The sequence below is a fragment of the Trachemys scripta genome, chromosome 10, assembly GCF_013100865.1.
Source record: "Trachemys scripta elegans isolate TJP31775 chromosome 10, CAS_Tse_1.0, whole genome shotgun sequence".
In the NCBI taxonomy this organism is placed as follows: domain Eukaryota; kingdom Metazoa; phylum Chordata; order Testudines; family Emydidae; genus Trachemys; species Trachemys scripta.
Window position 1 is genome coordinate 8,641,887 of NC_048307.1, and position 25,448 is coordinate 8,667,334.

General features: G+C 42.6%; 1 protein-coding gene across 3 annotated transcripts in view; it reads left to right on the forward strand.

Moving 5' to 3' along the window:
* The first annotated feature begins 9,673 nt into the window (after nt 1-9,673).
* The window catches only part of SMURF1 (SMAD specific E3 ubiquitin protein ligase 1), a 60,867-nt gene continuing 45,092 nt past the window's right edge, over nt 9,674-25,448 (forward strand). For 2 of the 3 annotated variants that reach the window (XM_034782902.1, XM_034782904.1), the window contains exon 1: nt 9,674-9,912. In XM_034782902.1, coding sequence (XP_034638793.1) covers nt 9,858-9,912 — 55 coding nt within the window. In that variant the 5' untranslated portion in view covers nt 9,674-9,857. The remainder of the gene's footprint in view (nt 9,913-25,448) is intronic. The other variant, XM_034782901.1, reaches the window with a different exon arrangement.

Consider the following 25,448-nt stretch of genomic DNA (forward strand, 5'->3'; position numbering starts at 1 on the left):
TCCATGAGAAGCATAAATCTTGCTGCACCTTGGCTGAAACGCCCAGGTGTCAGTGTGAACGAGGTGTTGCATTACTAGGCTGTGATTAGCCTCTGGAAACATCCCATAATCCTCTTAAGTCAAGTGGCCACTCTTGTCATTGTTTTGAACTTGGCTGTAGGAATGCGGCTATCCCCTTTCAAAGCTCCATTTCTGACAGCTGGCATGCTTATCTGCTCTGGGACAAAGCAACCATTACTGTGGAATGCTGCTTGCTGTGAGAGAAGGGGGGGGGTCTGCTGTTGTCTGAATTTACAAGACAGCATACTGACACACACTCAGCACCCTAAAAACCACCCTTCTCTCCCCCACCTACACACAACATATGCCCTGTCACCCCCTGTATTTGAAAAGCATGTTGCAGCCACTTGCATGCTGGGATAGCTACTACAAGGCATTGTTCTTTGTGGCATTGCAAGAGTGGCTAATGTGGCCACATCAGTGTGCTTCCAGCTGAGTGTCAACACCCAGCAGCATTTCCTACTGTGGTCTCCAAAGGCTGGTTTAACTCCCAATGCTCTACATCTGCATGTGTAGCCATGCCCCTTGTTATAGCATCCAACTTCTGAAGCCCTTGTTCTCATAGTAATGTCACAGTGTAGAGGTCTGATCAATCTCTAAACCCATGGTACCCAAAAAGTGGCCTATGAGTCACCTGCTGGCTAGTAACAGGATAGCTTTTAATGCTGAGGGGAATAAAACAATATTAAATACTCTCTAATACTAATCTAGGCAGCAATTGTAGCTGCTGCAACATTGTGTAGACTACTTCCTGCTGGCAAATAGATGGATAAAGCGGTCCACCTCTCTGAAGTCTATTTCAAACAGGTCCTCATCCTCAAGGATGAACTTCAGCATTCCCACCCCCTCATTGCTTTCCCCCAGCACTAGGAGCTGCAGTTAGTGGTACAGGAGATACTCTCAACTGTTTGAGGGTGAGTGATCTCTCAGTGCTTCACAGAAGGTAAACCAGGGAAGGAGCAAGTCTCTAACTAGAAGACTGCACTGTTCATAGCACACTAATGGACTTTACCCTTCAAACCTCTTCATAAGAACAGCTGCCAACACCCCACTTCAGGAGTTAATAGCAGAAACCATCAACAGTCCTAGCTATTGACTTGGTCTTCAAGTAATAGGTGCCTGATGCTTTGACACTTCAGCTCCCTGTTGTTTATTTCCCATGAAGTAGATTCTGCCCCAGACCATGAGGTTGTGGTGGTGGTGATGGAAAAGGAAGGGGCTGTGCAGAGAGCATCTGAACCTTGCTGTTTGCAGACACTTCCTGTGTCTGTAATTACTTGACTGTACAAAAAGCTGCCTGTGGTGTCCAAATGAAAAATACATCACAGAGCCTTCCTCCTACGCCTTTTCTCCTAATTAACAACTCTTGCCTAAAGACCCTCTCACGGAACAGATCTAGGCAAGAACCTGCCTATTCATTCCTACATGCAGCATCCGGTCTTCTGTAGAAAGCAATCTTGGTTTGGGTGGCACAGCAGCTAGGCTTGAGCAATGCTAACCTCTAGCTAACTCATTTGACTATAGCCCCAGGCAGTTATAAATGAAATCCTTGCTAGTTGAAAGCCATCTAGCCCATGTGCAATACGAGGCTGCCTCGGTCCTGGTGCAGAGGGTTTGCCACAGCCTTCTCCTGCTACTACAACAATGAGGGCAACTGGGCAAGGATGATGTGGCAGTTGGACATGATGCTGCAACCTCAGTTGGAGCTATTGCTTCCATCTTAGAACTGTGAGCAGTTGCCAGGGGAGCTTGCACTGCTCCTATCTAACTCAAGGGACATTTAAGTATTGCAGAAAACACCAAAACCAGAAACTTCCCTAGCAGAACTGTCATATGCTGGAGGGCAGGTGAACATCGGTGATGAATTTGCTTGAGGGAGATCTACACATGCAACTGAGACTGCAAAACAGATGGGCATGTGTGATAGGTCTAGTTATCTTATGCCGTCCTATGAAAAAATAAATTAGGCCTTGGATTATTCACTATCTGCTGGCCAATCACAAGCAGCAGTGACAGACACTTGAATGGCATGTGGGACGGTTCAGCCGGCTGTGATGATCATGAGATGAGAAAGAGGTATAGTCGTAACTACAAAATAAAAGCTACTGTATAAAGAGTAGGTATTATCTTGATCTTCTAAAGTCACTAGAAAATCTGTGGGAGTGATGGCTACTCTATTGGTGATTGGTGTAGAGCGGCTATATAGGGAGAAATACATAAAGTCTTAATGGAATGTAAATTCCACCTGATCTGTCTTCTCCTCTCCTGAAAATCTACCATGACTTAAGATATCATGCCCCATTCAGGTTTCCTTTTGACAAAAAAATAAAATAAAAGTAAAAGCCCCAGATGTGTTTAGGGGTTTGCACCCCATGTTACAGTGTATTAGGAAAATCTGGTACTGGAGAACAGAGAACCTCCTTCCATTAGAGTTAATTCAGCCTGGAAACAGAACCTATTTCCTCCTCTTATTTACCCAGTTCTAACTGAAGTGTTAATATGCCCGAGAGTCTGCACACACGTTCCATCTGCCCTGGTGAGATGCCTGCAGTTTTAATCATGTGGGAGACTTGGGTATTCTTCTCTGTTTAAAGTTAAAATGCCAGAGCTGCTGAATTACAAAGTGATCCTTGATTATTTTTTATTTCTTGGACATGATACTGTATATTCCAAACTGGGACAAAGGGTTGCCTGAACATGTCATTTAAACTATTAAATCTTTTGTCTGGGCCAGTGGGCTGACATCAGAAGGGCTCCTCAGCTCATCTGCCTGCTCTTCTGGCATAACATTGCTGCTGAGACTGATATTGCAGCTGGAAAATATTGTATTTCACCAGGTAAAAAGAATCTGAGGCGGATGCCTCTTTGGTGTAAATTGATACACAGCACAGAGGTGGGCCTTGCTAGGCCACCCTGTGACTGTCGCCTTGAGATTGGGTTACTTTAAAGCACTCTACGGGGTTGAAGCTGTGCTGAGCTTTTTCATAATCTCTCACCAGTAGGCTAGCAGTGGTGAGCGCACCAGTGGAAACTCTCCTGTAATATTTGAACCACTGTGTCGTTTAACCTGGCAGCGCCGCTAGATGACATGGGACTGATCTAAGCTAGCTCGACCATCAATAGAGCTCCAGTGATGGGCGATCTTTGAAAGATGCTTGGAATAGGCCAGGTTCATGAGACGCTTAGTACTCAGAACCTCAGCTGCCCAGTAACCCAGCAGTGTCTTTCTCAGACAGCCTATTTCACTGATGCTCTGTAGTCTCCACTGGCTGCCTTCCGTTTCACGGAGGAGTTGGAGGAGCTATAAATGCTTGAGATCTGGCTAGGCGAGAGACAGCCTCTTTCCCCACAGGATCCTACAGTGGAGAAGCTTGAGCCACTGAACCCTGGTTTAAAGGGGCAGGGACTGGTGCTCGGGGGTAGTCAGGGAGAGGTCTTTTCCTCTACAGCCCATTCCCCTTGGGCTGATAGAGCCCCGCCTTTGTTGCTGCCTAACATTTCTATAGCAGCAGCATTTTCCCTGCACCACCAAGTGCATATGGCAGAAGCCAAATGGCACCAATCATCCTTATCCTGGGCTTGTTTTTCCAGCTCTTTTATATCCAGATTAATAATGCTGCTTCAGCCATTACTGTGCAACAGAGCGTGCCTCTAGGTCAGCGGCTCAGTCTCTTGGCTTGGGGTCATCAAAGAAATGCTTGTTTAGGTAGCTTACTCTTGGACGTTCTCATAAGGTGTCCCAGGTATGTTCCATCTCTTCTTTTGTACTCCTTGTACTGTTGTGGTAGTTATGCCCATTCTAGGATCTCTTATTATTGCAGTAACACCTAAGTACCACCAAAGGGCCCAGGGGGCACCCGCGGGACTGAACACTGTGCAAATGCAAAGCCAGGATCCCTGTCACAAAGAGCGCACATGAATGCACGCTGCAACACTCCTTTAGTTTCCTTGGGTTTTGTTGTGGGGGTGTTGGATGAGCAGGGGTGGGATGTCATACTTTGGCAGTTGACTTTGCTGTGGCTGGCTGAGCTAGCATATTCTTGTACAAGTGGCTAGACGATTGGGATAGATGCCTGAATAAATATGCACATGCCAGTGCTCTTTCAGTTGTCTCCTAGTGGGTGACTTTGCTACCCACAGGAATCTGCTTGCCTGCTTCACTGATGCTGCTATTCTGTAATCATCAACCAGAGAGGCCCCCTGCCTCAGGCACCGACTGAGTGTGAGGTGGCAATTTTCACTTTTGTTTTTACTGGGGCGGCGGGGGGGAGGGAGGAGGGTGTTTGAACTGCCTGACTTCTCTCATCATTGAAGGAAGCACCAGTCTGGCTCCAGAGTGTAACCCTACCCCACCCAATCTATGCAATAAGAGTAGCTGGTAGGATCTTTGGGTTGCGTATCATTGCTAGGGCTAAAAAATTCAACCAAAAGAGAGTTGTAGGGCAAAGGATTAATTATAAGGGATTAGTTGCCTGACTACCTAGTCCTCAACCTTGTATGAATCTGATCTCTCCTCCGAGAAGTTTGCAATCCAACGTAAGCACAAAGTGGCGATCAGACACACAAAGCATGGGGTGAAGGTCCAGGCTTCAAGCACTGCTGTTTAATTCAAATACACAATGGATGTGAATGCCCATGTCGAAAGGCTTGGAATAAGCGTTTTAAGGATGTGAACGTAGAAAATCATCTGATGGTCTCCATTTCACCCATCACACCCGAACATATTATCCAACTGTACAATCCTAGGAGACAGGGCCGGCTCTGGCTTTTTGGCCACCCCAAGCAAAAAAAAAACCTGCGGCGCAGCTCCGGGGCGGGGGGGAGCGGGAGGAAGCAGGAAGGGGGTGGCCAGGGCTACAGCAGGGGCGTTGCCACGCGGCCCCTCCCGCTGCGCCGCCTCCTGCCACCTGCCGCGAGGGCTCCGCTCCGGTTGGCGGGGAGGGAAGGAAGAGGACTGCCCTGCAGGGCGCTCTGGTTCTCCGCGCCGCCACCCCCTACAGGGCGGCCGGAGCGGAACAAGAACAACAAAAAAATAGCAGCCGTGCCACCCTAGGATTGGGCAGAATGCCGCCTCCAACAATCTGCCGCCCCAAGCACCAGCTTGCTCAGCTGGTGCCTGGAGCCGGCCCTGCTAGGAGACCAAACATTCATGGAGTTTTCCTCTCCTTGCAGTCTACTTCCTGGAATTTATAAGAGAGACAAGGTGGGCGAGGTAATATCTTTTATTGGCCCAACTTCTGTTGGTGAAAGAGACAAGCTTTTGAGCTCCACCGAGCTCGTCTTCTGTAGAGCTCACAAGCTTGTCTCTTTCGCCAACAGAAGCTGGTCCAGTAAAAGATATTACCTCACCCACCTTGTCTCTCTCATATCCGGGTATCCCCACAAACGACGACGACTGCAGACGACAATGGAATGCTTAAAGCAGTTTCCCCCTTTACCGCAACAGAATTCCATGTATAGAGAGTCACTGCTGAACTGCTGCTGGGCTTAGTTAAGCCATCGCAGACCTTTCTCAGCAAACAGATTGCAACTTCTACAACTGTTGTTCCTAAAAACGACAATCTGGAGAGGAAAACAAACCGCAAGGAAAGTCGTCGCCTGTGAGACAAGGCATTTAGCCATCAGCATTCTGAAAATCAAACAGCAGGGACGCAGGGGTTCCTCTTAATACGGTGCCACAAGTACTCCTGTTCTTTTTGCGGATACAGACTAAGACGGCTGCTACTCTGAAACCTGTCTTAATAGCCTTGCCTTCTTTCTCAGTCCTGATTTCTGGAAATATTTAAAGTAGTGGGACTTCTGGATTGAAAATATATTTCAGGCAGTCCAGTCCCTAGCGGAGCTAGGAGTTAATAAACACCTATACAACACTTGGAAAACATTAAGAGCCAGATTTTCAGGTTAGGATCTGGCCCTCTACATGCTACATACTTACTATTAAAAATCACTGGAAAGGGGTGGGCAAAGTTAAGAAGAGCTGTAGTTTATAATTATAGATCATCTTTGCCCCCACGCAATAGCAGCTGCTTCAAAATCCCGAATGATTATTATTTTTTTAATGGAAAGGGGCTTGAAATAACTGCATTTAGCCACTACCCCACCCCTTCATGCTCCAGGAGTCTTCATCTCATTCCTCTGTCCTGCCTTCAATTTTTTCACCCCAAAGAAGGGAAGATTAGAAACTGTGCTGTCTTAGCCTGTGGAAGGAGCCAGCCATGTCACTTTCATCCAGCAACAGCAGATGATGATTTCAACTTAAATACAGTCAGAAGCAAAGCAAAACCCAAGCGCATATCGTCCTGATTCCAGCTTCCAGTTCAATAAATCAGCAGGAGTGGGGAACTAGGTCATCTCCTTGCCGGCAGAAAAAAAAAAGCTAACATTTATTTGCCACACACTAGTGTTTACTCCTTCTGTCTGGCTATGCATAGCCTCATCTAACCTCCTCCAGTAACATGTTCAACCTAGCATGTGCTTGCCTGAGACACAGAGCACCACATGCAGATAAATAATCAAGATATGCCAGTCTTAGCCCTAGCAAAGGGTATCATCTATAGATTTATTAATGGCTTGAATACAAGAGACACAAGCAGAGTTTGGAGGAGACTAAATCCACCTCTTTGGGGGGAGAGATTATGTTGTATTTATTTTTCAAATGTTCATTATTGTTTATTTTGCTGATAGCATTGTGTAGCTCCCTGAGCTAGGACGGGTTTGCTCTTTATAAAGACAATTACGTTATCCTATCTTTGTAAATCAAAGCTTTATGATATCTATGCAATTTTTATTCTAGTTGATATTCTGTATCAGCATACATAGGCTATTTCAAAGTTTGGGTTGGATGGGAGTTATAGCAGGAGACTGGGTATCAGGTTCTGTTCTTTTCCTGGTTCTGTTCCTTGCTCTAATTTGCAATGTGACCCTGAATAAATCATTATATCTCTCTGGGTTCCCCTCTTTTTATAACACAGAATAGTTGAGAGGGTTAATTCATGTTTGGAAAGCAATTTAAGATCCTTTAGATAGAATGCTGTAAAAGTGTAAAAGAAGAAAGAAAAGATGGGAATTGTCACAACCTGGCATGAGAGCACCGTTGTGATTTAGCATCAGGGCTGGCTCCAGCTTTTTTGCCACCTCAAGTGGGAAAAAAGAAAAGAAAAAAAAAGATAAAGCCGTGATCAGCGGTAGTTCGGCGACAGCTCTACCGCGCTGCTTCATTCTTTGGCAGCAACTCGGCAGCGGGTCCTTCGCTCCGAGAGGGACTGAGGGACCCGCCGCCAAAGACCGGGAGATGCCGCCCCTTTCCATTGGCCGCCCCATGCACCTGCTTCCTTTGATGGTGCCTGGAGCCGGCCCTGTTTAGCATAACATAGAGACCTGGAGACATGAGTATTCAACATGGTGAGGAAGGTAAGCATGATGCACCCAGACATCGTGGTGTGGAAAGTTCAGCAGATACTGCCACATTGTGCCATGGAAATGTGCCAGAATGTGCCAAAATTCTTGTTGTCTTGGTATTTCCATGCCATGCCATATCGATCTCTTTAGATATTTATATGATCTCATCACTGTAATATCTGAATACCTCTGAAATATTACAAATAGAAATATCAATAACCATCTCTCTCTCCCTTCCTAGCCAGTAGAAGTAGCTTGATTTGTTTTGCTTTATAATTTTTTTTTATTTGTTTACATGTATGTGAGTGACAAAATTATTGAGGGAGAGAGCTTTGCCTTTAGTTCTGAGGGTCATTCTTAGCTCTCATGGCTATGAGTTCCATGTTCTTCCTGGCTTGTAACGCACGTACAAGAACACACTTATTGACATTGAAAGGCAGCAAATTCATAACTGAGAAAAGGAAATACTTTAATTCAACTGTGGAACTCATTGCCATAGGATGATGTTGAGGCCAAGGATTTCGCAAGGTTCAGAGAGGGACTGAACATTGATATGGATCACAAGAATATCCAAAATTAGAATAGTTAATGCTAAAAAAGATATTTTCAGGTTTTAAACCTCTCTCTAACAATTAAGGGATTAGGATTAGACTTTCTTCAAGGGCAGATTATCTCACATCTGTTTACTAAGGAGTTTCTTGCATCTTCCTCTAAAGAATCTGGTGCTGGCCATGGTTGGAGACAGACTACTGCACTAGATGGACTAGGGGTCTGATCCAGTACGTATGAGAATTCCTATATTGTTCCAGAGAAATTTAACTGCTATGGGTGGTCATAGTTGCAAAGGAAGCGGGTATCTTCCAGGTAGCTTGAACCAATCCCAAAAAGGGTTTTCAGTATCATGATGGAGACTTTTCACTGTATCCTGTATGCAGTAGGGAGCCAATGAAGAGCAGAGAACAGTGGCATGAAGAGTGCACAGCAACTAGTGATATTGAACAAGACAGGCTGCTGCGTTTGGTACCAGCTGGAACTTTTTCAGGGTGTGTAGCTTCATTCCTACATATGACAAATTGCAGTCATTGAGATCAGGAGTGCATGGGGCTGGGGCTGAGCCCCATAGGAGCAGGTTCAGGGAGTCCAGCATCACACTCTAACTCAGTCCCCAGAATCATTCCGGATTTCAACAAGCTGCAGCCTCCTCAGAAACTACACCCCACGAGATAAGAGCGTCCAACCCAGCCTCATTTTCTTTCCCCTGGGGGAAAAGGAGAAGAAAACCCCCTCTACAGCCCTGAGCCCTCTGGAACCCGGCCCCAATCGCAACTCGAGAAAAGAACCACCCTGGTGAATCCCCCCATGATCTGCGCGGTTAGGAAACCCCACCGAGCACCCAAACACCCCCAACACTCCCAACCCTCCCCTCAGGCTCCGACTGGCCAGGATTACACCCCAAGCCAGAGGAGCAAAACTGGATTTAACACAGACGGGCTCTGATCCCCGTCCCTTTTCTGGCTCCCTGCCCTCCCCAGAGGCCCTGCACCCCCCTCCGTTGCCTGGGCCGTCCCTGCCCCCAGGGGCCTTGCCACCCCAGGGGCACCAGGGGGCCAGGACCCTCTACCCCAAGGAGGAGGGGAGAACCCGCAGCCTCCTCATGCCCACCCGACCCCTCTCTGCCGTGCAAGCCGCCGCCCCACTAGGTCCCACAGGTGATGACAATGCTTAATTTGTAATGAAAGAGGTGCCAAGCAATTAGGTGCCAGGGCTCAAGTAATTGTTTTTTACATTCATAACTGATGCAGAAAGCCAGAGGTGCCAGGGCTATGAACTGCCAAGACGAGAGAGGCCAGGGCTCAACCCTAGCACAAATTAAGCCCTGGGCGATGGGGTGCATGCAGTCTAACATGGCTCAGCCCCAGAGGACAGGGCGCAGCGCAGGCCTCAGTTTCCCTGTGGCCACCCTGAAATCCTGCACAGACTCGGTCTCCTCCCGGGGAAGAACCAACCCGCTCCCCTGTGGCTGCAATACTCGTGCCCTCCGCTGGGGGCGCTGCTCGGTCCGCCCAGAGCGTGACACTGGCCGGGGCTCAGCCGGCGACCTCCCCAAGATGGCGGCAGCCTCTGGCCGCCGCGCTGGCGTCACGCCGTCTTCTCGCGCAGGAGCGAAGGAGGTGCGAGCCTGCGGTTCGGGGCGGCGCGAGCGCGCAGTCCTCGTCCGGGTCGGGCTGGGCGTCGAGCTGCGAGCGGCGGCTTGCTGAGGCGCTGTGGCGGGGCCGCTGTGTGGGGCGGCGGCCGGACAGGGGCAGCCCAGGCCGGGGGCCGGGAGAGGCAGGGCCCGGATGGGGGTGACTGTGGCCGGCGGCTGATTTCCCCACCCCCACCCGTCTCCTCGGGGAGCGATGTCGAATCCAGGGACCCGGAGAAACGGCTCCAGCATCAAAATCCGGCTCACAGGTAGCGGAGAGGGGCGGGGCGGCGGCGGTTTTACACCCCCCCCCCCCCGCGCGCGGCCCCCACCCCGGGGGGGGCGGGGGGGCCTTGGCAGGGCAGGGAGGGGTCGGGGGGGCATGAGGGGGCTGCGGGTTCTCCCCTCCTCTTTGGGGTAGAGGGTCCTGGGGGCAGGGACGGCCCGGGCCCCGGAGCGGGGGGCAGGGCCTCTGGGGGGGGCAGGGCCCTGGAAAGGGACGGGGATCAGAGCCCGCCTGTGTTAAATCCGGCGTTGCTCCTCTGGCTTGGGGTGTAATCCTGGCCAGTCGGGGCCTGAGGCAGGGTCTGGGTTTCATTTCCCCTTCCCTGGGAAGGAAGCCCGCGGGGGGGGGGGGTGTTTGGGTGCTAGGGGAGGGGCGTTTCCTAACCCCGCAGATCACGGGAGGACCCACCAGGGTGGTTCTTTTCTCGAGTTGCGATTGGGGCCGGGTTCCAGAGGGCTCAGGGCTGTGGAGGGGGTTTTCTTCTCCTTCCCCCCCCAGGGGAAAAAAATGAGGCTGGGTTGGACGCTCTTATCTCGTGGGGTGTAGTTTCTGAGGAGGCTGCAGCTTGTTGAAATCCGGAGTGATTCTGGGGACTGAGTTAGTGTGCTGGGTAAAGTTGAGAATTTTTCTTTCCTTTTTTCTCTTCCTCTTTATTTTTCTCCAGACCCTGTTTCCCAGCAATCGTTTTTCCATTCTCACCATTTCCTCCTGCAAATCTCCTTACCTCACAATCTACCATTTGTATTGCTCAAGTGTCTTTTTCCTGTTCCTGTTCTTTTTCCCAGTTGGGGTTGTCAAGTGGGAGGTGTCTGAAGTCCAGACACCACTGAACTGCCTCTTTGGCTTTTTTTCTTCAATCAACTTTACATGTCTCCCCTCCCGTTGTGTTTTGCATTTGCCCATTAGAGATCCCTTAACCGATGAATGTGTGAGTTCTGGTGTATGCATGCCTCATAGGGATGGACAGTTCCTGCTGGGAAGTATCCCTCTTTGGCAGTCTCCAGATGTCCTGTCCATTCCTGGCATCTTTCCTTTCCACTGCCCCCATAAAAAAGTCTGGATTTGCTAGATGTATTTAAAGAGTCATATTTTTCTGCATGTCAATTTTTATAATGGAAAATCAGTCCCTCCCTTAATAGTTTATATTTTGTTAGCCCTAATTAATAATGAATTTGCTTTTTTCTGCAATGGAGAGGTTCACTTGGTGGAAGATATATATAGGAGAACAATCAAACATCTGTTTAATCTCTTTCAGATGTTTTCACCCAATTCGCTTTCCTTAAGTAAATCACATACTACACTTTGAAGTTCATGTTTGGTCACGAGGTTGTAGTGGGTACATCAGTTTGTTATACCCTTACAGAACTGAATTACCTGTTGTTTTATAAAAGGTGCAGCCTGCATTGGCATCTCTTCTTTAAGGGAAAGACGTGATTTCTGTTTCTAGAGATGACAGCATCATGAATTACTGATGAGTAAGATCCAGTACAGGTTTTGAAAGGCAACAGGTACAGCCACTATAGGATCTTCTTGACTGAAAGAGCCATAATACTATTCCACTGCATGAATTTAACATACAGTATATAGTTTTTGTTGGCACATAAAATATCATGGTTTAATGAGAATATGGCATTAGTTAAGCTTTAATGATAAGCCTAATTTGGTTCCTAGTTACAGTGCAGTCAGTCATAAACACCTGTGTTAAAACCCATTTCCTTTTATAAAGTGCAAAGCTAGCTGATTTCAAATAGTATTTCTAGGAAGCAGGGTGATTAAATATATGTTTCAGAAGGGGGGGAGAGTAATTGGTTGGAAGATATCAGCTCATTAATCTTCTTGGCTCTAAACTACTACTGGTTTAGAATTTAGGCTTTGTGAGAAAAGGACTTTAAAGATAGAATGAATGTTTTATGAAACTAAAACGTTTTAAAATGTTTAAAGTACATAGATATTTGATAGTTTTATACTGGTGTATGTTAAATACGTGCTCACAGAGTCATATAATTGTTTCTAAAACAGAAGTGCAGAATATCTTTTTTATTGATTTCAGAAGGAGCTGAGTAATTGTTGTCTAAGGGACACTGGCAGTCCTCTTCAGAACACTGTACACAGCCCAAGTAAAAATTATTCTGAACAGAAGTTACTGGTTTTGCATTTTTTAAACAAATACTGCGTCAGGTAGCTTGTATCTTCATTTTCACTTCTAGTTTGCATGAATCGACCTTCATAATTCAAAGCATTTCGGAAGATGCTGCATTTTTTGTTAATGAAATAACTTTGGTGACTTGTTTGAGCATAACATTCTTTAAACTATATTGAGGAATCTGCCACCTGGTCAATCTTACTTTCAGTTTTATTAATAAATAACCCCTACAGTGAGTTAAAATCTGCAAGATTTATTCTAAAAATAAATAACTACTACTTTTGGAGATTTGTCCCTTCAGAAGTATTAAACATATATTTTACTTCTTGCTTCATTTGAAATGTGCTTGTTGACTGATCAACTTTGAATAACTATAGCTAATATGTCTCTTGTTACTACATTCTGTTTTGTTGTTGAGAGAGAGAAGCCGAATTGAAACAAAACAGGACATCTTCTGTTTGATATACTACCTACATCATGTTGCCTTGTGACTTGCAATTTCTTTTCCTGTGATTATAAACCATCTCTGTTGTTTTATATCAACTGAAAATTACTATGTAAATACCACTTACATAGAAGATGCCTTCAAGGACCACTTCATAAATGAAAGATTCTACCAGTGTTCACATCTCCTGTGTTTAAAGAAATGAACTTCATTCTTGTACACACACAAACGTTTGCATTAACAGAAACATCTTATTTATTTTTACTTATCCCAAGTTCTAGACACTTTGACAGTGATTAAAAACACAACTGCTTGTGGACAGGATCAGACACTGTGAGCTCTGTCACAATGCTATCCATAAAAAAAAAAAAAAATTGCAAATCCCACCCCCTCCCCCCCGTTTAAAACAAAACAATAAAAAGCCAGTCCATAGAATAGAATGATCCCACCTTTCACAGATCTCAAGCACTCTGATCTCCCCCCTATACTCCAGCTTTCCCCAAAGCCTGAGCAAATAAGATCCTGGTGGAGGTAAGGCGTGCACTGGTTTTTACAATCATGTTGTCTGTTGCTTTTCAGAGCAACTCTGGACAACACAGTGTAAAAACGTGTATATTAATGTTATCAGTGGTAGTGTAAGAATGAGAGCGCTCTCTCTCCCTTTCAATGGAAAGAAGGAAAGAAAAAAAAAAATAGTGTAGAAAAGTCCTAAATGGGTTGTACCTCGTATCTGAAAGGTCTGCTGTTCAAGGGAGGATTGCATTTCAAAGACCAGGGGGCCTTCACAGAGGATGTTTCTCCAGTGTTCCAGCTCAAGCATCTTTGTTGTGTTTTGCTGTGGCAGTGTCACTTGGGCAGAGGGGTTTGTCGGGCAGGTCCCAAAACATTTAAGGTTTTGAGATTTCTAGTAGCACTTAGAAGCCTTGATGAGGATTGTTATCACATCGCGCTGAGTACTATGCAAAGATGGAGACTTGACACCCATCCTCAAATGACATAAAACCTAAAAAGATGTGCACAATATGAAGTGTAGGGAAGATGGAAACAATAAATATAACATTTTATATGTATACATTTATTGATATAATTGCAAAATAAAAAATAGCAAAGAGTGACTTTCCCCAACTGCTTCTTGGCCTAGGCTTTAGAAGTTGGTTGTCTGTAGGTACTTTGGTGGCAGTATTGGGAGTTGGGAAGCAATTTAAAGGAAGAAAGGGTAGTAATAGCCCTATGGATCAGTTCTGGGGAAAGGGGTTCATGCATAAGAATCTGAGTGAAAGAAAATGCAAAGATCTTTATGGGCTGAATGGACAAGTTGGTAGCAGAGGCAATTCTAATTGACAGAAAAGAAAGGGAGCTGGGGTGGAGAGGAGCAGTGTGATAAAACATGAGCGGATAAGTTGGGAGGGATGGAATTGTGAAGGGCCTTGAAAGTAAGACAACTATTTTTAACTTGATATCATGGAGGTGGGGAGCCACTGGAGAGATTGAAGAGAAGGATGACATGGTCGGAGTGATAGGCAAGGAAGACTATTTTAACTGCATTTTGTACAGATTGGAGGGTGCAGTAAAGGTGCAATGAGGGTATAGATGGGAGTCCTATCTGTCTTGACAAGAAAAAAAGGTTGGATTTAGAAATGTTATGGAGGAACAAGCAACAAGATTTGGAGGCAGCCTGGATGTCTGAGGCAAGTGGGAGCACTAAAAGGTGACTCCTGGGTTACAGATCTGATTTTTGCAAGAGAGATGGTTGCGTTAATAGTATCAAAGAAAGGGGGAGGAGGGAGAATGGTTGTACATACCAATACTTACAATAAACTCTGGATGAAATTTAGAGTATATAAAACTGAATGATCAGTATATTTCAAAAGCATGGCTTCCAAACATTTTGTAAGTAAACTCACCTGCAACTTAAACATTTGGGGAATAAATTGACTTAAAGTTCAAAGTAAAATATTAAATTATATTTTAGATAGAATGCACTTACAGTTAGTGAAAAGGCAAATTTGAAAAGCACTTGTCACAAATGTATTAGCTTGTCTTGCTTTGGCTTCATTATTAATGTAATATTGCTTGCAGCAAAGTTAACTGACTGATCAATAGCAACATTGAGATTGGTGACCCAGACAGTTTTATGTCTCATTTTTAGAAATGTTGAATAGCACTACACATCTGTCTTCGTCTTGTCAGAAGTACTAAGTACCTAATGTGTTGTACATAGCTGTTTTTCTCACATTTTCATACAGAATGTGGTTTACTGGTTGTAGAAAAGCATTGTCCTGGTACTGGTCTGACTATTATGATTCAGGGGTGAAAATTGAAATGACTGGTTAATAAGCTCAGTATGTTACACCATCTGGACAAGGAAATGATTTGGTTGTACACAGTGGGGTGGTGGGGAGGAGCAGGGAATAACAATAGAGTCACTACAAACTCTGGATAATAGCACGGGATTTCATCAAAATCTATGACCAAAACTTTCTTTCTTTATTTTTACCTCAATTTCTCTCCTGTAGTGATTGTCTCAACTCCTGTACCGCAGACACTCTTCTGGGAGTCAGGTGGCTTTGTGGTTGGAGCACTGGACAGAGTTCAGTCCTGGCTTTACCACAAACTTCCTCTGTGACCTTGAACAAGTCACTGAATCTCAGTGCCTCGGTTCCCCATTTGTGCAGTGGGGATAATACTATTGCCTCACCATACAAAGAGGCTGTGAGAGTAAATTCATAAGACATACGAACGGCCATACTGGGTCAGACCAAAGGTCCATCTAGCCCAGTATCCCATCTTCTGACAGTGACCAATGCCAGGTGCCCCAGAGAGAATGAACACAACAGGTCATCATCAAGAGATCCATCCCCTGTCGCCCATTCTCAACTTCTGGCAAACAGAGGCTAGGGACACCATCCTTGTCCATCCTGGCTAATAGCCATTGATGGACCTATCCTCCATGAATTTATCTAGTTCTTTTTTGAACCCTGTTAGTCTTGGCCTTCACAACATCCTCTGGAAAGGAGTGCCACAGGTTGACTGTGCGTTGTGTGAAGAAATACTTCCTTTTGCTTGTTTTAAACCTGCTGCCTATTAATTTCATTAGGTGACCCCTACTTCTTGTGTTATGAGAGGAAGTAAATAACATTTCCTTATTTACTAGTCCACACTAGTCATGATTTTATAGACCTCTATCGTATCCCCCCCTTAGTTGTCTCTTTTCCAAGCTGAAAAGTCCCAGTCTTATTAATCTCTCCTCATATGGCAGCCGTTCCATACCCCTAATCCAGGGGTCGGCAGCCTTTCAGAAGTGGTGTGCTGAGTCTTCATTTATGCACTCTAATTTAAGGTTTCGCGTGCCAGTCATACATTTGAACGTTTTTAGAAGGTCTCTTTCTATAAGTCTATAATATAGAACTAAACTATTGTTGTATGTAAAGTAAATAAGTTTTTTAAAATGTTTAAGAAGCTTCATATTAAATTAAAAGGCAGAGCCCCCCAGACCGGTGGCCAGGACCCGGGCAGTGTGAGTGCCACTGAAAATCAGCTAGCGTGCTGCCTTCGGCATACCTGCCATAGGTTGCCTACCCCTGCCCTAATCATTTTTGTTGCCCTGTTCTGAACCTTTTCCAATTCCAATATATCTTTTTTGAGATGGGGCGACCACATCTGCACACAGTATTCAAGATGTGGGCGTACCATGGATTTATATAGAGGCAATATGATATTTTCTGTCCTATTATCTATCCCTTTCTTATTGATGCCCAATGTTCTGTTCGCTTTTTTGACTACTGCTGCACATTGAGTGGATGTTTTCAGAGAACTATCCACAATGACTCCAAGATGTCTTTCTTGAATGGTAACAGCTAATTTAGACCCCATCATTTTATATGTATAGTTGGGATTATGTTTTCCAGTGTGCATTATTTTGCATTTATCAACATTGAATTTCATCTGCCATTTTGTTGCCCAGTCATCTAGTTTTGAGAGATCCTTTTGTAGCTCTTTGCTGTTTCCCTGGGACTTAACTATCTTGAATAGTTTTGTATCATCTGCACATTTTGCCACTTCAGTGTTTACCCCTTTTTCCAGATCATTTATGAATATGTTGAATAGGACTGGTCCCAGTACAGACCCCTAGAGGACACCACTGTTTACCTCTCTCCATTCTGAAAACTGACCATTTATTCCTAGCCTTTGTTTCCTATTTTAACCAGTTACCAATCCATGAGAGAATCTTTCCTCTTATCCCGCGATAGTTTACTTTGCTTAGAAGCCTTTGGTAAGGGACCTTGTCGAAAGCTTTAAGAAAATCTGAGTGCTCTATATCCACTGGATCCCCCTTGTCCACATGTCTGTTGACCCCCCCCCCCCCAAGAATTCTAGTAGATTGGTGAGGCATGATTTCCCTTTACAAAAACCATGTTGACTCTTCCCCAACAAATTATGTTCATCTATGTATCTGACAATTTTGTTCTTTAATAGTTTCAACCAGTTTGCCTGGCACTGAAGTCAGGCCTGTAATTGCCAGGATCACCTGTGGAGCCCTTTTTAAAAACTGGCGTCACATTGGCTATCCTCCAGGCATTTGGTACAGAAGATGATTTAAATGATAGGTTACAGACTACAGTTAGTAGTTTTGCAATTTCACATTTGAGTTCCTTCAGAACTCTTGGGTGAATATTATCTGGTCCTGGTGACTTATTACTGACTGTTTAGTTATCAATTTGTTCCAAATACTCCTAGAATGACACCTCAATCTGGGACAGTTCCTCAGATTTGCCACCTAAAAAAAATGGCTCGGGTTTGGGCATTTCCCTCTCATTCTCAGCTATGAAGACCGATGCAAAGAATTCATTTAGTTTCTCTGCAATGGCCTTATTGCCCTTGAGTGCTCCTTTAGCATCTCGATCGTCCAGTGGCCCCACTAGTTGTTTAGCTTCTGATGTACTTAAAAAAAATTGTAATACTTTTTGAGTCTTTGGCTAACTGTTCTTCAAATTCTTTTTTGGCCTTCCTAATTATATTTTTACACTTCATTTGCCAGAGTTTATGCTCCTTTCTATTTTGCTCACTAGGATTTAACTTCCACTTTTAAAAGGATGCCTTTTTGCCTCTCACTGCTTCTTTTACTTTGTTGGTTAGCCACGGTGGCAGTTTTTTGGTTCTCTTACTGTGTTTTTTAATTTGGGGTATACATTTAAGTTGAGCCTTATTATGGTGTGACACTCTCATAGTATGGAAGGGGACGCATATAACTAGAGAAAAAAACTTGTATTTTTTTTCTTTGTTTGATGGGTAAGAATCCAGAGTGCAACTTTTGTAATAGGTCTGCTGATATCTTCACTGAGCTACCAGAGTGGGAATACGGAGAACAGCCTTTTCCTATGGGCAGGCTGGTGGGTAACAAGTCTTTTTTTCCTACATGGAAGTCAAGACCATCCCAAAACTGTTGTCCTGGTGGAAGGAAATTAAATTTTCAAAAAGAGTTTGCTTCAGCATCCCTCTCGGATGGGGGAAGTAAGAATAAAGTCGCCATTGTTCCTAACTCAAAGCTTTCTTTTCTCAAACTCAGAATCTTCATATAAAGAGTGTAACTTGGAATACTGTTGTACAATTTAATTACTGCTTTTTCTTCTTTTCATTATCTACCAGACTAAGAACTATTCTTTTCTCACCCATTCCTTTTAACGCTCTTTCATCTTGTATTTTTGTGTTTTCTGTAACTGTTCCGAATGCCTTCTTTCTGTCTCTGCGAAGAAGTTAAACTATTACTGAAAATTGGTTTCAGTAGTGAACCACTGAATCAATATTGAAATAGCATAAGTGGAGCAGATAAAACATCTTCATTATCATTTCAGATACAGAAATTGTGAGATTTGCTAATTTTTAGTCACGTTTTCTGAAACAGCATTGAAGATGATGTATTCGTACGTACACCACTTTCATTACTGATTTAGGATGGAGTGGGACATGCTTCTGAAAATTATTTAGTAATTTCAATTTTGTAGTGTAGAGGTGACTAAGTTTTATGTTGTGTCCCCATTTATACAAGGAAATTGACCTATTGCTGACAGGAGCTGGCAAACAGTTTACCTGCTGCTGGTGAAACAAAAGTTTTCAGCGTGGAGTGGTGTCAGTATATAACAGGCTGAAGTTGGAACTCTGTGCTTCACAGAATACAAAGACATGCTCTGCCCCAGAGAGCTTACAATATAAATTTTAAACCGGACTTAGGCCCTGATTCCGTACAGCACTTAAGAATGTATTTAACCTTAAGAACAGAAGTAATCCCTTTGTCTTCAGTGGGAACACTCATGGGCCTAACATTAAGCACATAAATCCTTTTGCTGAATTGGGGCCACAGTTATTGGGAATGACTAACAATGGTGGGAATGGGTCAAAGAAGAATGAAGGCTACACCAGTTCAATAATGTGGCTGCTTAATTTAGTCATGTGCAAATCATGTGGCTCATTTTAATGTCCTTGGGTATAAAAATAAATAAGAAGAAGATATAAAGTAGTGAGTTCTCTTCTCTATCTTTGCTGAACATGGTTCTCCACAATGGTTCCATTGGAAGCAATACTTGAAATATTTCAAGTCCTTCTGTAGACAGGATAAAATTCTGGAATGCTGCTGAAAATTTTTGTCTGTACTAGCACTTTAACCATGTGCAATTTTGATTCAGAGGGAACTGAGAACTATTCTCAGCAACAGTTCAGCTTCCCAGTATGGACAAGGCGACTGCTATTTTGCTGCTGAAGATGATTTGTCTCTTTCTAGGCTGAAAGTTAAACTTTATAGAACATTAGTCCAGGATACCTCTTACTGACAACCATTATAAACTGCATACTGTACGTTTCCTGTTGCAGATAGGTTTTAGAGTTTGGTGTGAGTGGCTGTGGTCTGCACTGAAGTCTTTCTGAAAATCTTCCATAATTGCTTGACACCTCCCTCTGTGCTAGAAATGAGTGCTAGTGTTGACTGACTACCAGTTTTTTTGCTGCCATATTATCTAACTCTATCTAGAGCAGATTCTAGAAGACACATTGTTAAAGACAGTCAGTCCACATTAACATTCCCACTGTTGCTAGTGTTGATAGAGTTGGTGGAAGATTTTCACCAGTGCCTCAGTGTAGATGAGGTCTGTGTGTGTGGTAGGAGAAGCAACTTGAATGTAAAACATTAATTGTTTAGCTTTCCTTTTGAAAAAGGAAAATCTGCAATTCCATACTCCAGTTGGGTAGACTGCCTGCTTGTAAATTGTGATTCAAGACCGTTTGATACTAAAATGCTATTGCAATTCTCTTAATTTCTGAGTGGGAAATCAGAGAATATGTTCTGCCTCTCCTCAAATCCCAGTAACTGCCTTGTGTAGACCTTAAAAGGCAACATTTTGAGCCTCCCCAACCCTTCTGTGGTGTGTGTTTGTGTGAATTAAATTATTCTGTTTCTGAAGCGAGACACACATCCTGGGAATATTTTGGGAGTGTCTACATTGGAAGATATGTTCGTGACACTAACTTGGCTTAGATAGCAAAGTTGGGTTGTATTCTGTGAAGAAAAACTAAAAAAACAAAACAACTCATAAAAGGGTATAAATAGCTTGATGCCTTCCTCTTCAGCAAATGATTTTTGTCAAGTTACAGGCCAAAATTCAGACTGGCTTGTTGTCAAGGTCACTGTAAGCGCAGCAGACAAAAATCCCTAAGGCCACCAAACTCAGAGCATAGATGGGTAGAGTAGGCAGAGCAAGATTTTTTTTTAACCTCTTGTTTGTTTTAAAGATATCGAAATTACTGTGTGTAGTAATGCAGTTTAACAAACTTGAGTATTTAATTGGAATGTTCATCCGTCTATTTGTGGGTAAAACAATCCACGGTTATTTCAGAATAATGTTAAAATAATGCCTAATCAATGAGTATGTGGTGATGATGCATGCTACTCCATCAATTCCAGCTGTGTTCACCTCCATTGCAGCTGAAAGGAATTCTAATTGGCTGAGACATGATGCTACAGACATTCATCAGTGAACCCAAAGGTTTAGGCTGGCTGTGGCATGATGAAGCAATTTAAATGTTTTACTATCTGAGTCTGACTCTTGCTCTTATGGTTTCTTGAAATTGTGAAGAATCATCTGCAGCTAGGTGTTTATATTATAGTAACTTTCTATTTTATTCTTTAATTTCTAATACCCAATTAGAGTGTGCTGTAAACAACGCAAGTTTAAAGGAACACTGTCAATTTGAAATTATCAATTTAAAAAATGATTTCAGATATTCTGTCATTAAGTTTCCTTGCCAGTGTTTATGATCTTAGTCATATTTACCAAATACTTAGATTTTTTTTCTCTCTCCAATGACTGCAAAAGATCTACACAAACAGGGGAGACTAACTATGCAGGAGAATGAAATATACAAACAATAAGCTGAAAAGTAAGATAGTGTTCTCTAACCTTTTAGAGTATCTTAGCTCTTACCAGTAATACTAGTTTAAAAAAAATTCAGATGAGTTTTTTTTAAACTTGATAGTCTCTTTGTAAATTTTGCAATTTAGCATCTTTCAATAAAGTGGGGTTTATTATTGTACTTTTGGGGAAAAGTATAGAATGCTCATTATGCTTTTTGTATCTTTGTACTTCAGTCTTCTGATTATACTTTCACTCAAATGATTAGATTAAAATAAAATGCAGCACTGATCTGAACCCTCTGTAGTTCAGCATTCTACTATCTGAAGATTTGCATCTCTTATTTCCTTTACAAAATGGCAAGATAAATCCGATTATGTTGATGAAAGAGGTAATGTATTTTTTTTTAATAGTAAACTTTTTGGTCTCCAGAGTGTGGAGTATATTACAGTGTAGAGATTTATTGTATCTTTCTCTTTAAGATGTAGGTAAAAGAAAGTTGTGGAAATGTATTTTAGACAGCTGGCATTTGATTCACTTTGTACTCAAGATGACTGTTAATGTAAAGCTGAATTGATGTTTTTTCAGACGCTGAATGGTGCCTGGCTTGCATCCAGTAAATGTACCATGCTCATAAGTATGATGGGTTGAAAACTCTATGCCCCTTTGATCGATACTATCATATTTACTATTAACCCATGGCAAATACTACCCAAAAAGCTTGCTGAAAAGAGAGCATTTTGTGAAACGAACATTTCTAATTGTTATACTGAAAGTGCAAAGTCTAAAAAGTCCAGATTTTTAAATGCACATGAAGAGCTAAATGTACTGTACATGGATTGTGCTACATTTACTAAGTCAATAGAAGTTTTATATGCATAATAACACATGTTCCGTAGTACTTAATCCAGCTATGTAATTTATATGCTTCACAGTGATCACTATACTTTGGGTTGAAACCTCTTATGCTTGCTTCTCGGCCCAAAGATAATCATAATGAGAAAGTTTGGTAAATTTATATTTGTGTTTGATTAATCAGTGTATATAACAATTTTTTAAATGGACTTGATGCTGCACTCTAACTGAAAATTGTGTAACTTCATTCTTCAATGATTAGTGTTAATAGCTTTTTTGAATACATCTTCTTAGAAAAATATTCTTTGGAAGTCTTTGGAAACATCAGTATATGACTTTACACTCAAGTTTACAATGCAGAACTTCAGTTTTATACAAGTAGTTCAAATGTGTGTCAGATTCAGGGATAATGAATACCTGATTGTTAAAAGAAATTATTTTAAGAATAATGGAGAAGCCCTGTTTAACAAGAGACTGTCTACACTATGCATCCGAAGTGGGCTGTAGTCCACGAAAGCTTATGCTCTAATAAATTTGTTAGTCTCTAAGGTGCCACAGGTACTCCTGTTCTTCTTTTTGCGGATACAGATTAACACGGCTGCTACTCTGAAACCTGTCTACACTATAGCAGTGCAGCTGTAGCATCAGTGTAGTGCTTCCTACATCAATGGAAGGGATTTTTCCATTGATGTAGTTAATCTACCTCCATATGAGGTGGTAGCTAGGTTGATGGAAGCATTCTTCCGTCGACCTAGCAATGTCTACAGTGGAGGTTAGGTCAACCAAACTGCGTCACACCGGGCATGACATTTTTCATGGCACTGAGCAATGTAGCTAGGTTGAGCTAACTCCTTTTTTTTTTTTTTTTTTTGAGTGTAGACCAAGCCTAAGAATTTGAACTGTTTTCTTCTGACCAGGGTATGTGAACACAGGCTTGTGTTGTGATGTTAACCTCTTATTGAAAGTGTGCCAGTTTTGTTGGGTTCTTGAAGTAGCATTGACTTTGGCATTTTTAGACAATAGCTGAAATATCAGCAGTGTCCCTCTTTTCTTTAAGATGGCCACAAATAAGGTCAACCTAGCTGTTTAAGGTGGTTGTTTTTAACAGGCAATTCTCTTATCACTAATTTTCAAATTATGCACACTCTCATTGTTTGTAAATGGCTTATTGAAATGACAGACTCCTCAAATACTTTAGCATCAGGGAAAGAAGAAATTGATGGGTGCAAAAATAGCAAGGTGCCACAATTTTCTGGATTTGTGAAATTTTCTGAAAATCCTGTGATCTTGATTTTAAAAAACCTCTTTCCATTGGGAAGAGCACCTCCACTATGTGAAGTGATATATCATTGCTTGGTTAACCTAGACTTAAAATTCTCTACCACCAAACAGCAATGGTTTTGATCTCCTTTATATTTCAAAAAGCTTAACAAATGATTGTTATCCCCAATTTACAGATGAGTACTGAGGTACAGATATGTGAAATGGTAAAAGGGGTAATTTATGTGAGATTGCCCAGCTAAATCAGTGACAGAACTAGGAATGGAACCCAGTTCTTTTGACACCCAGTCCATTCCCTATCCCCTGGTCCATGATGCCATCAAGCAGCAAAGGTATATATTTGCCCTTCTTTCATCACTTTATTCAATTCAGGTGTGAAATTTAGTACTGGCATGAAGCATTTACTGGGTAATGTGTGGGGGAGTTTTTTTCTTAAATTCAGAAGTTAAATGCAAACCAAAGCCTTTATTAATGTAACATTAAGTTTACAAATGTAAAAGCATATCAGAAAATGAAAATGATAGTTTTCTTTGCAAGATTAACGTATACATACTGTGTAGTGAAGTATACATTTAACAGTAACTAGTAATTTAAAGTGTTATGGCAATACGGGCAAATTAATGTTACACTGAGAAGCATATTTTTTCCATTTCTTGACTTCAATTTAAAACCTGAATGTTGTATAAACGTAACACTTCTTATTGAATAAGTATTGTTTAGATCTCTCTCTGTGTATATAAAAATAAAAATATGGGCAACAAACATAATCTGTGTTGTTGTAATTCTCCTGTCTACTCTCTCCACCTGCTGGTAGTAACCTTCTTGCCTCATCTATTGCAGGACTTTTGGAAACAAAATAAAAATGTAAAAGGCCACTGTTATTTTCAGTTTTTAGTTTAAAAATTAAATGCCTTCTCAATTTAGAGGCCTCCCTTCAATAGCAAAGGTCCACCAGTATTTACGGAGCAAGTTTTGCTTCCCTGTAGCTGGATTGTTTGAAACTCATGTAGTATTGGAAGCCACGGTAGTGATTCTCATTCTTCTTTGACTTGTCTAGCGATAGTGTTTGGATATGCTTTAGTGGGAATTAAAAATTATAAAACCACACATCAAACTGAATTTGTAAAAACTTGCTTGGGAAAATAAGTGTTCTAAGTAGTCTGCAATTCAAAGCATTTCCTGTTCTGCATGCTTATCAAGCCTGTGAGCTCTACTTCCAAGCTGAACTAGAACAGATTTGAGAATTATTCCTAGCTGATTGGGGATGGTGTAAAAGGGAGGGAATAAAACAAAATTTCAGAGAAAATAGTACCACTTCTTTATTATTTCAAGCTATTAAGCATACAAATGTTGTATACAGAAAAAGCTTCAGACTTTTGGGAGACCAAAGGAAAGAATTACTATTCATTTGGGGAGGTGTGAAATGATATAAATGTTATTGGAATACGTATTTTTGAGATTGATTAATTGATCCAAAGGCTCTGTACATTTTGACAGATGAGCTTCACTGTACTAATCTGCGTACCAAGTAAAACCAAAATGACCTACTTGTTTCCTGGAACTTTTCTGCACTCGCGCTGCTGTCAATCAGCAGGTGGTGGTTAATTGTTAAATAAGACTGTTATGCTTTCAGATGCCTCAGTGGTGCCCCTTTTATGGTTGTAGCAATGGAAAGAATCATGTTGGAAGTCCCACACCTGGTCATGAGTCTGATTTTCTTTTTAGGACCATGGAGTCTAGAGCCTGGTCCACACTAACCCCCCACTTCGGACTAAGGTATGCAAATTCAGCTACGTTAATAACGTAGCTGAATTCGAAGTACCTTGGTCCGAACTTACCGCGGGTCCAGACGCGGCAGGCAGGCTCCCCCGTCGATGCTGCGTACTCCTCTCGCCGAGCTGGAGTACCAGCATCGACGGCGAGCACTTCCGGGATCGATTTATCGCGTCTAGACAAGACGCGATAAATTGATCCCAGAAGATTGATTGTCTGCCACCGAACCAGGAAGTAAGTGTAGACCTACCCTTGATGTAGGAGGCTGGAAAAAGTGGTCCAGAGAATCAGTAGATACTTTTGGCCAGCCTGACTCATCCAGAGAACAGGAGTTGATACCTGTCAGTTTTATAGGTATTCATTAGTTCTGTATAGCAGCAGTGAAAAAAGGCAGTTCTGGTCAGATTGCACTCTTCCTTAGTTTGGCAAGGTTGTAAGCAAGAGCAGAGGTGCTCTAGAGCTATCTGTCTGCAGACTTCAGAAGGTAGCCGAACTGCTATGTTCATAACCAGAAAGGATAGAAACTTAATGTTTTAAATGTAAGCTTTGACTTTGCAGAAATTGATAGCCATCACTAGGAAAACTTCCTACTTACTTCAGGTGAACAGTTTTGACATGACATT